Here is an 11,991-nt window from a genome sequence, read left to right as displayed (position 1 = left end):
CTCCTGCCTAATAATCTTGTAATTCACCTTCCCCCAATTTAGAACTCCCCCACTGGAAGTCCAGACCTATCCTTATCCATAACTATCTTAAAACATAAGGAGTTGTGATCACTGTTGCCAAAATGCTCTCCCCCTGAAACTCCAATCACCTGGCCAGGCTTGTTTTCCAATACAAGGTCTAGTAATAGCCACTCCTCTAGATGGACTATCTACATACTGTTTCAAGAAACCCTTCTGAATGCACCTAACAAACTGTGCTCTGTCTAAGCCTCTTGCACTAAGGAAGTCCAAGTCGATATTGGGGAAGTTAAAGTCATTTGCTCTGACAACCCTGTTGCTTTTACATCTTTTCATAATCTGTCCACACATCTGTTCCTCCGCTGGTTATTGGGAGGCCTTTAGTATAACCCCATCAGAGTGATTGCATCTTTCTTATTTTGATCTCTACCCATATTGCCTCAGTGGATGAACCCTCCAGTGTGTCCCGAGTGCAGCCGTGACATTAGTAATGCAACTCCTCCACTTCTTTCACATCCGTAACATTGAAACCCTGGAATGATGAGCTGCCATTCCTGTCCCTCTCTCAACCAAATCTCTGTAACGCCCACAATGTCATAGTTCCATGCACTGATCCAGGCTCTAAGTTCATCTGCCTTGCCTAAAATACTCCTTGTATTGAAATAAACTCACTTCAGCCCATCAGTCCCATTGGGTTCATTTGCTAAGCTCTGCCTGTCTTTCCTATCAGGCTTACTTGGCACCACTCCTACTTTTTCTTCCACCCCTTTTTCTGTTGACCTGTTACTCTGGTTCCCAGTCCTGCCACACTAGTTTAAACCCGCCCCAAGTAGCACCAGCAAATGTCCCTGCAAGGATATTGGTGCCCCTCTAGTCTAGGTGCAACTTGTCCTTCTTGTACAGGTCCCATCTGCCCTGGAAGAGAGCCCAATGATCCATGTACCCAAACCCATCCCTCCTGCACCAACTCCTTAGGCATGCATTCAGCTGCATTACCTTCCCATTTCTTGCCTTTCCTGAGATTACCACCTTAGAGGTCCTTTTTTTTTAAAAAAAAGCTTTCCACCCAACTCCCTAAATTCTGTTTTCAGGATCTTATCTCTCTTCCTGCCTAAATCGTCAGTACCAATATGGACTACGACTTCTAGCTGCTCACACTCCCTTTTCAGAATGTCCTGTGCCCACTGAGACATCCTTGACCCTTGCACCAGGGAGGCAGCAGACCACTCTGGAGTCTTTGTTTGTGGCTACAGAAACAGCTGTCTGTGCCCCTGACTATTGAGTCCCTTATCACTATTGCTCAACTAGACTTTGACCTACTCTGCTGTTCAAGAGTCAGTCGTGGTGCTACTGATCTGGCTGCCACTGTGATTTTCCCCTGAGAGGCTACCCACCCAATAGTATCCAAAACAGTATACTTGTTTGAGAGGGACAGCCACAGGAGACTCCTGCCTGCTCCTCCTGGCAGTCACCCACTTAGCTGGCTGAACCTTTGGTGTGACCACCTCCCCAAAACTCCCATCTATAACTTTCTGACTTCCATATGCTCCTGAGAGAGTTCAACTGCCACTCCAACCGATCCATGCTGTCTGAGAGGAGATGCAGCTGGACACACTTCCTGAAAATGTAGTCCTTAGGGACACAAAGACAGTTGTCTAAGATTACAACAGGATCTAGATAAACTCAGAAAGTAGGCCAAGGAATGGCAGATGGAAATTAACCCAGACAAGTGCAGTGATGCATTTGGAATTGGTTTATTATTGTCACATGCACTGAGATATAGTGAAAAATTTAGTTTTGCAAGCCATTCATACAGATTATTTCAAAGCATAAGTACCGTGAGGTAGCACAAAGGAAAAGCAATAACAGAATGCAGAATAGTGTTACAGTTACAGAGAAAATGCAGTGCAAGGGCCATGATGAGATAGATGGTGAGGTCAAGGGTTCATCTTTAGTGTACAAGAGGTCTGTTCAAGAGTCTTACAACAGTGGGATAGAAGCTGGTCTTGAGCCTGGTGGTGTGTATTTTCAAACTTTTGTACCTTCTGCCCGATGGAAGGGGGGCAGGGGAAGAAGAGAATGTCCAAAGTGGGAGGGGGTCTTTGATTATGCTGGCTGCTTTTCTGAGGCAGCACAAAATGTAAACATAGTCCATGAAGGTCCCAGCTATACAGGACATCGGCGAGACCGCACCTGGAATATTGTGGGTAGTTCTGGTTGCTATACTATGGGAAGGATGTGATTAAGCTGGAAAGAGTGAAAAGATTCACAAAGATGTTGCTGGGACTGGGGGGGGCTTGAATTATAAGGAGAGAGTGGATAGGCTGAGGCCTTTTTTTCCCCTGGACCATCAGAGGCTAAGGGGTGACCTTACAGAAGTTTATAACATGGTGAGGGGCCTAGATAAGGTCACAGCCTTTTTCCCCAGGGTAGGGGAGTCTAAAACGAAAGGGCATAGGTTTAAGGTGAGGGGGGGGGGGATGATTTAAAGGGGACCTGAGGGGCAAGTTTATCCACGCTGAGGGTGGTGGGTATATGGAACAAGCTGCCAGAGGTGGTAGAGGCAGGTACAATTACAATGTTTAAAAGGCGTTTGGACAGGTACACGGACAGGAAAGGTTTGGAGGGATTTGGGCCAAACGCAGGTAAGTGGGACTAGCTCCGGGAGGCACCCTGGTCAGCATGGACGGGTCGAGCCGAAGGGCCGTGCCGTACAACTCAATGAGACTGACCAAATCCCCGGAGACTGCAACCCTCCCTCCCCGAAGGCTGCAGTTACAGGGTCACACTCACGACCGTCCACACTCCGCACCTGCACCGTCCGGCGCGGTGGCCCGCACCTGAAGCTCCATGGCAACCCGCTGTCGGAAGTGACGCCGACACTGGTCCCGCAGCCGGATGTGCGTGCTTGCGCTGGCCTGGCCCGGCCTGGCCAGGGCTCTGCGTTTGTGGCGATGGCCGCTTTCCGTGCACTGTGTGGGTCGTTGCTGACGGTGAGCCGGCGACGGGCGGCCGCTGGGCTGCAGCCTGGCATCCGACTGCTCCGTCCCGGTCACAAACACATGAGCAGCCTGCCCAGCATTGATGATGTGGTGAACGGGCTGACCGAGGAGCAGAGACAGGTAACCAGTAGCCGAGCAGGGAAGGGTAACCGGCGGCCAACCAGAAATAGGGGACCAGCAGCTGACCAGAGACAGTTAACAGGCAACAAAGCCGAATCAAGCCATGAAACGGATAGCCAGAGGTTAACCTGTTGAGAGCTAACCAGACACCGGTCGGAATTATGCAACTAGAAAGTGAAAATACATAAAAGCTGCTGGAAACGTTCGGCAGATTCGGCAGCATCTATGGGGGAGAGAAACAGTTTAAGTTCCAGTTGAAAGATCCTTTGCCAGGAATGGGAGAGAGAAAACCACAATCTGCTGGAGGAACTCAGTAGGTTGAGCAGTATGGGGGGGGGGGGGGGGGGGCGGTGGAAATTGTCTTCGTTTTGGGTTGAAACCCTGCATCGGTGTTTTGATTCGAAGCGTCAACAGTCCTCACCACTACCACCCCCGCCCCCCACCCCACACAGATGCTGCTCGACCTGCTGAGTCCCTCCAGCAGATTGTTTGTTGCTCCAGATTCCAGCATCGGCAGTCCCTTGTGTCTCCAAGAGAGAAAACAAGTTAGTTTAAGTAACAGAGAAGGTGAGGGAGTTTGCGTTGGATCTTATTGTAACATTATAGGAGGGCACAGAGAAAGATCGAGAGGGATGGGGAATTAAAGTGGCAGGCAACCAAGAGCTCAGGGTTGCTCTTTTGCTGTGCCCAGGTGCTCTGCCAAGCAATCGCCAATCTGTTTGGTTCCTCCAGTGCAGAGGAGGCCACATTGCAAATACAGAATGCAGTACAGTAGATTGGAAGAAATGCAAGTAAATTGCTGCCTTTCCTAGAAAGACTGTTTGGGTTCCTGGAGGTAACTAGAAGCCAATTTGAGATAAGTGTTCAGCAACTAATTAGAGATTGGTTTCAGACAAATAGTGGCAGTAACCAGAAATAAAATTAAATGGGTAACTAGGCAGCAATCAACTAAGAAAATAAAAGTAAAATGCTGGAAATGCTCAGCAGATCAGGCAGTAACTATGGAGAGAGTTAACAGGTAACCTTTCAGATCAATGACTGTTAATCAGAATTAGACAACCAGATTCTAATAACCAGATGCTCACTACAGATAGAGACAGAGCAAGCAGGCTACCAGAAACTAACTAGTGACTAATCACCAACAATGATTGACCAAGAGTTAACTAGACATTGAAACTTGGAGAAAATTGAAGACTCTGTAAAATATAAGGCTCCAACAGACCACTTGGCTCCAACAGTCCATGCTGTTTGTGGCATAGAAGGAAAACACAGACTCTTGTGTCCTGGCTAAATACAAATGAACTATTGAGGCAAATTCCACTTCCCAGTGTCAATATGTAGCCTTATAGGTTAGAGCATGTATTCTCATCCAGGTACTATTTAAAGTAGCAAGTTTCTGCTTCCATTACTCTTTCAGCCAGTAAGTTCCATATCCTTGTCACTCTTGGGTGACACCTATTTTTCTTCAACTCCCTTCCAATTCTTATACTTGTTATGTTAAACCTATGTTCCCAGCTACTGGCCTCCCTGCTTAGGATTGTATCTGTTCTTGGGAAGGTTTAATTATGTAGAGTACACCAAAAGATGATCTTGCCAAAATAAAGACTAGGTTTATACATAAAATTCACACTATATGAAGTAGATGTTCCAACTTTAAAAAACACTTAATACATTTGTAATTCGTTAATACATAAAAAAACAAAATTGCAATACATTACCATCTTATGCCATCATATTTGGATCCTCATGAAACAATGCATTGAGAATGCCAAATGGTAAGCTGTGATGATGAGAGAGGTTGTGTAAGTGAACAGATTTCTCCACTCTTCAGGAATGAGTTTTTCCACCTTTTTTTGGGGTGTTGCTGTTTCTTGTTTGCCATTGGCTGACTACATTGAGCTGACCTATGAACTTCATTTTCAGCGGGCTACGTGCTCCACTATAATGTAACTTGAAGCTGTGCTTTTAACTGTTTAAGATTCTGCCTTGAAATTTCATCTTTATTAAATTTTGTAGGGGAAAATTGAACAACTTTTTTAAAGGACTAATATGTTTAAAAACTATGAGCTTTTCTTTTTGAAATTATTATTCTGTGATTTTAATCATTTTCCCTCTTCCAATTGGGTCAAGAAACTTTTTGGGGCCCACCCAAAAGTTCAAGTTTATTGTCATAGGCATGCCAACCCATGGTATAAATGCAATGAAAATGAGCTTTTTGCAGGAACAGCACAGTACAACCAAAGCTCCTATGAAAGGTATAGTTCCCATCAGGACAAGAATGCCCTTCAGTGACTCGCTGTGACTATTCCTGTTTCCTCTTGACGCCCTCTAGCTGCAGAACACGAAATGGATAAGCAGCAGAGCCAGCTCATGTGAACATATCTCCATTATGTGGCATTTTCAGAATTAACTTTCATGATAATAACTCATATTTATTCAGCAGTTTTAATCCAGAAGTACATCTGTTTTTGTCAGGGTGTCGGGCAGCGACTAGTTTCACCACCCATCAGTGCTTGGGTCCCAGCTTTTCACAATACAAACTTCAAGTTAACCATGTAAAATGCTAGTTTACTGATGAAATAAAACTGGGTGTGAATTGTGAGGAGGATGCAAAGAAGTTATAAGATTTTGAAATTAAAGACTGAGATAAGAATATTTTTTCCACTCAGCAGGTGATGAACCTGTGGAATTCTCTACTACAGAAGATTGTGGAGGACAAATCACTGAATATTTTTAAGAAGGAAGTTAACTTCTAGTCATAAAAGATATCAGGGTAATGGGGAGAGAGCAAGAATATGGTATTGAAATAGGAGGTTCAGTCAAGGAACTGAGTGGCTTACTCCTGCTATTTTCTATGTTTCTGAAATATATATGGTTTTGATTTTCTCAGGGATTATTGATTACTCGAATTTATAATAATAGGTAGTTTATTAAGAGACAATAGTAATGTAACCATTTGACTTGGATTGGTCATACAGCAAAAATTTATCCTTTGTAGTTTGTGGTTGTTGATTCCTTGCTCTTGTCTTCTTGAGCTGAAACTTAACACCCCAGAAGACTCGCACCTTTTGCTCCCCTTTCCTTCTGTGTCTCTGCCCTTGTTCTTGGAAACCCCTCCATGAGGACCTTCAGGATGTGGGCAAGTTCATTATATCAGTTGTCAGCTTAGTTACAGCCCCCAACTCAACTGTCCAATAAAAGAGGACAGGTGCACGAGATGGACAGCTTCTGGTGTCCAGCTAACCCAGGTCGGTTTTACGTGGGTGGACTGCTGACCTGCATTTTTATTTCCACAATGCTATCGTTTTGTGTTGTGAAGTGGACTGCATAGTGAAAAGCTTTCCAAAACCATTTTTTAAAATCTTGGTTTCTAACCCTCATCTCCAATTAGTGTGAACTGTTTCATTGCTGTCTTCTGATGTTCCTACTCAAGACGATATTCTTCAGGTCTTTAAGAGGTACGAAAACCTGGAGTCCATAACAGGTTAGAATATGGAAATCTATTGTGTGGCCTTTACTTCTATATGCTTTCTTAGCTTGGCTGAGTAGGGATAAGAAAGAAATTTGGTCCTTTGAGTTGGCTTTACATTCATCAAGGTCGTGACTAATCTTTTGCCTCAGCACCATCTCCATATCTCTTTAATATTCAGAAATCTATTGATCTGTATTTTAAATGAACTCTGACTGAGCCTCCATAGCCCTCTGGGATAGTGAATTCTAATGATTCACTATCATCTGAATGAAGAAATTTCTCCTCATCTCAGGTTGAAATGGCCTCCTTCTTATCCTGAGTGACTTCTGATTGTAGACTCAACAACAGGGGAAAACATCCTCCCTGCATCTGGTCTCGAGAACCCTAAGAATGTTGTTTGTTTCAATGAAATCCCCTTTCGTTCCTCTAAACTAGACTGTGGCCTGGCCTGCTCGATCTCATACAGCAGACCTACCATTCCTGAAGCCAGTTAGTATATTTTTACTGCAGTCCCTCTGACAAGTATATTCTTTAAGGTAAGGAGACTAAAATTGTACACAATACTCCAAGTGCAGACTCAGTGAAGCCCTATATAACTGAGTAAGACATCTTTATTCCTGTACTCACATCCTCTCATAATACAGGGTAACTGACCTTTTCCTTCCCTAATCTCTTGTTGCATCTGCATATTGGCTTTCAGTGACCAGTATACAAGGACACTTAGATTCCCTTGAACATCAACATTGCCCACTCTCTCATTACTTAAAAATATTCAGCTTTTCTGTTTTAGGCACCAAAGGGAATAACTTTACACTTTTCCACATTACAGTGCATCCACCATGTTCTTGCCCACTCAGCTTGTCTGTATCCCCTTGAAGCCTCTTTACATCCCCCTCCTCCTTACAATCCCATCAAGTTTTGTATCATCAGCAAGTGACAAGCACTTTGTTTCTTTCCCTCTCTGGAGAGTTGGTTGATTATGCAGCAGGTTATGCTATCATCTTCACCACTTGAGTATTAAGGACAATCATATGCATGTAGCAAGGAAAATTTTCTAGGCAGAATTGCACAGTAAGCTGCTGTATTTCTTTCATTTTGAGATTCTTCTAGCCAGAGTTTTGTCTACATGGATGAACAAATGGAATTCTACCCTTTAAATTCGAGTAATAACTATTGTTTTGTTCTTTTATCTCTCTTCTAAATAGCTTCGACAGATGGTTCAGAAATTCTGCCAAAATCACCTCGTTCCCAAGGCCCAGGAAATCGACCAGAAGAATGACTTTCCAGAGTTGAGGGTAAATGTGATGTTGCATGTAGCTCATATCCTTGTCTATTTGTGACTGGTTTATATCTGCAAGTTTAAAAGTAAACTAATATAATTCTCTAAAATGAAACTTCTCTTGGAAAGAGCCAAATTTTACAAACAGAGGTTAGAAAAAAATGGCTTGGAATGCTTTGGTCTTCACTCTGCAGCTCACTAATTTATATCTGTGGTACTTTGCACGTAGTAAAACAAAATCTTTCTATATCCTTGTTTCAGTCTAACATATCTCCAGTTGGTCCTTTTACAAAAATAGCCTATAAATCCAGTTAAAAATTTGAAATTTTATTTGAAAAAAGTGTCAGTGATTGTTTTCTTTCTAAGATCTAAATATTTTCCTCCTTCCTGCATCTCGTGTTGAAATCCATGGAGGCTGCCTACTCATTTGTCCATTTCAAGAAGACTATCTTCTTGCCCTCCCACACTACATTACAAAGGCACTTCCATCCCTACTAACCTATTTGATATACTTCATTTCCTCCTCCTCCATTTCATAAATTTATACAGCACAGAAACAGGCTCCTTGGCCCAACTTGTCTGTGCCAATCAAGGTGTCTGTGTATTTGGCCCAAATCTCTCTAAACCATTTTGTGGTCCTTTCCTCCTTCCTGCCCCATTTCATTGAGATAATCTCCTGTCTCTTTGTTGTTTCATGCAAAATACTCCACCTCTTCCTCATTTTATTAAAGGCATTCTTTTCTTGTGGAGCTTATGTTAGTTCCTCTTTGTTGCAGCTCTATCTTCCATTTCAGGCTGTAAAATTGGTTATCTGCCGCTTTAAGACTCTCCTTACGTATTTCAGAGTTTTGACATCACTTTCAGAAGGCAGCCAACGCACAGACATTTTTGGCAATCAATCAGTTAAACAAATAATGTCTGGAATGTTCGACCAGCAGTTCTTTTGAATGTTGCACCATCACACATCAAGTGCAAGTTGACTACATAACAAGCTAGGAACCAACCTGGTCTCCCTACTTAGTCTCTGAAAAGCAGCTGAAATCCCATAACCCCTTATATACATGTGCATATCCTTTAATGACTTATTTGCTTAAGATTCTTGAACAAGGAGCTAGAACAAAACAACTATTCAAAACAAAACTTGTGACTGGCACAATTAAACCTGTTTGCTTTAACCTTCACAGAAAAGAATGGCCATTGCTTGATCCAATCAGAGTAGGATGAGTAAAGTGCACCCAGCTCATTAGTGGAAGCTTAAAAGGTTGTGTGTGGCCTAATTGAACACTACCTTCCCTCCTGCCCCATTTCATTCCCTCCTGCTCCACTACAAAAATATAATCTCCTTTGATCTGTCTGTAGTTCAATGGAAATATTCTATTTTTCTTTCAGAGAGACAGTGTTCTCTTTTACTCGTTTTGTGGAGGCAATGTTGCTCTCTTCCTTATGGCATCCTTTTCAGTCAGTAAAGTTCCTTGTCCCATAGTCCATGGACTCATTCATCTGCATTCAATGTATTTCATAGGATTGTTCGTGTCTCTTTCTTCACTTCCCGTTGCCTCTTTTCTCTCCTGATAAATCCAAGAGTCCAGTAAACTTTTCCAAACTTGTATTCCATAACTCACTTTGGGCTGTTATTGTAATTGTGCACTCCGAGTCCCTATTTCCCCCTCCCCTCATCCCTCCAAGCCAATGAGATTTCATCTAAGTTACCATTATTCAGTCTAAGAATTGTTTGATTACATATGATTAAAATACAACCTGCACCTCATCCGTAGATAACCAGTGACACAGCAAATGACCAGTACTTTAAGTTAGCTTGCTACAAAAGTTCTTTTGTAAATCACACAAATGAACCCTGTAACAGTGATCAGTAAAACCCCAAAAGCCTGCTATCTAACTATTCAGAAATCCAAATGCTTCAGCAATCTGGCTCATCAGGTAATTTTCCTGCTCTCACTTTCCACTCAGAGGTCCCAGTTCCCATGCTGCCTTTCAACTTACCTGGTTCACTGGACAAGTTGTATCATGTAACAATTAAAAAATCAAAACAGTGTTGCACCATTAATATAAAAATCATCTAGTCTGGAAAGTGTGAATTAGCAGATTACCAAAGTCCTAAGCGTGCTGGTTTATTGGAGTTTTATAGTACGTGTCAGTGTTGTGGTTTGGATGTGATCAATTCCCATCAATTTGATTTATTGTTAAATTCCCTCCTTTGGTGTTTAGGAGTTCTGGAAGCAGCTTGGTGATCTTGGAGTTCTTGGGATCACTGCTCCTGGTGAGTTGTAGCAGCCTCTTACCCCATTTGGTTCACTTTGCTTTACATAACAGTAATTTTTAATTATTAGCTGGTGATGGGATATTCAGCATATGTCTGACAAAGTACTCCTTACAGAATATGATTGTTTACTAGACATGAGGGCTTTTAAGAACATAAGAAATAGGAGCACAACATCTGGCCTGTCAAGCCTGGTCTGCCATTCAATAAGATCATGGCTGATCTGGCTGTGGACTCAGATCCACCTACCTACCTTTTCTCCATAACCTTTAATTCCCCTACTGTGCAAAAATCTGTCTTAGATATATGTAATGATGTAGCCTCTACTGTTTCCCTGGGCAGAGAATTCCACAGATTCCTGCTCTCTGGGAAAAGCAGTTTCTCCTCATTGCCATCCTAAATCTATTCCCCTGAATCTTGAAGCCATGTCCCCTAGTTCTAGTCTCACCTACCAGTGAAAACAATCTTCCTGCCTCTATCTTATCTATCCCTTTTATAATTTTATGCATTCCTATAAGATCCCGTCATTCTTCTGAATTCCAGCAAGTATAGTTCCAGGCGACTCAATCTCTCCTCATAGGAGAACCCTCTCCAGAATCAACCTAGTGAACCTCCTCTGCACCACCTCCAAAGCCTGTATATCCTTCAAGGAGACCAAAACTGTACACAGTACTCCAGGAGCGGCCTCACCAGTACCCTGTACAGTTGCAGCATAACCTCTCTGCTCTTAAATTCAATCCCTCTAGCAATGAAGGCCAACATTCCATTTGCCTTCTTGATAACCCATTACACCTACAAACCAACTTTTTGCAATTCGTGCACAAGCACTCCCAAGTCCCTCTGCATAACAGCATGCTGCAGTCTTTCACCAGTTAAATCATAATATGATCTTCTATTTTTCCTTCCAGAGTGGGTGACCACACATACCAACATTTTACCCAATCTGCTAGACCCTTGCCCACTCTCAACCTATTTATATCTCTCTGCAGACTCCGCATCCTCTGCACAATTTGTTTTTCCACAGTCATCAGCAAACTTAGATACGCTACACTCAGTTCCCTCTTCCAAATAGAGAATGTATATAGTGAACAGTTGCAGGCCCAGCACTGATCCCTGCAGCACCCTGCTCACCAACCAGATAAACACTCATTTATCCCAACTCTTTGCCTTCTATTGGTTAACCAATCCTCTATCCATGCTAATATATTACCCCCAACTCCATGCATCCTTATCTTATGGATAGATCTTATATGACACCTTATTGAACACCTTCTGGAAATCCAAGTATACAACATCTACCTATTCCCCTCTATCCACTGCTCTCATTATATCCTCCAAGAACTCCAGTAAGTTTGTCAAACAGGACCTGCCCTTCCTGAATCCATACTGTGTCTGCCTGATGGAACCACCTCTATCCAGATGTCTTGCTGTATCTTTCTTAATGATAGCTTCAAGCATTTTCCTGACTACAGATGTTAAGCTAACTGGCCTATAGTTACTTGCCTTTTGCCTACATCCTTTCTCATACAGTGGCGTGACATTTGCTGTCTTCCAATCTGCCAGGACCTGCCCAGAGTCCAGAGAATTTTGGTAAATTATCACAAATGCCTCTACCATAACTTCTGCCATTTCTTTCAATACCCTGGGATGCATCCCATAAGGACCAGGGGACTTGTCTACCTTTAGGCCCACTAGTTTGCTCATTACTACCTTCTTAGTGACAGCAACTGTATCAAGGTCCTCATCTCCCGTCACATCTCTTTGGCACGTTAAATGTGTCCTCCACCATGAAGACTGACATTCAAAGCCTTGGCCATTTCCA

General features: G+C 42.8%; 1 protein-coding gene across 1 annotated transcript in view; it reads left to right on the top strand.

Moving 5' to 3' along the window:
• The first annotated feature begins 2,912 nt into the window (after window positions 1-2,912).
• ivd (isovaleryl-CoA dehydrogenase) overlaps window positions 2,913-11,991 on the top strand; it is a 38,462-nt gene continuing 29,383 nt past the window's right edge. Inside the window, exons 1-3 of the mRNA XM_052021418.1 lie at window positions 2,913-3,140; window positions 7,818-7,907; window positions 10,118-10,169. Of these exons, the coding sequence (XP_051877378.1) occupies window positions 2,973-3,140; window positions 7,818-7,907; window positions 10,118-10,169 (310 nt within the window). The 5' untranslated portion in view covers window positions 2,913-2,972. The remainder of the gene's footprint in view (window positions 3,141-7,817; window positions 7,908-10,117; window positions 10,170-11,991) is intronic.

This window comes from Pristis pectinata, chromosome 1 (genome assembly GCF_009764475.1).
Source record: "Pristis pectinata isolate sPriPec2 chromosome 1, sPriPec2.1.pri, whole genome shotgun sequence".
NCBI lineage: Eukaryota > Metazoa > Chordata > Chondrichthyes > Rhinopristiformes > Pristidae > Pristis > Pristis pectinata.
The sequence above is the reverse complement of the archived record's forward strand: the minus strand, read 5'-3'. Positions and strand labels throughout refer to the sequence as shown.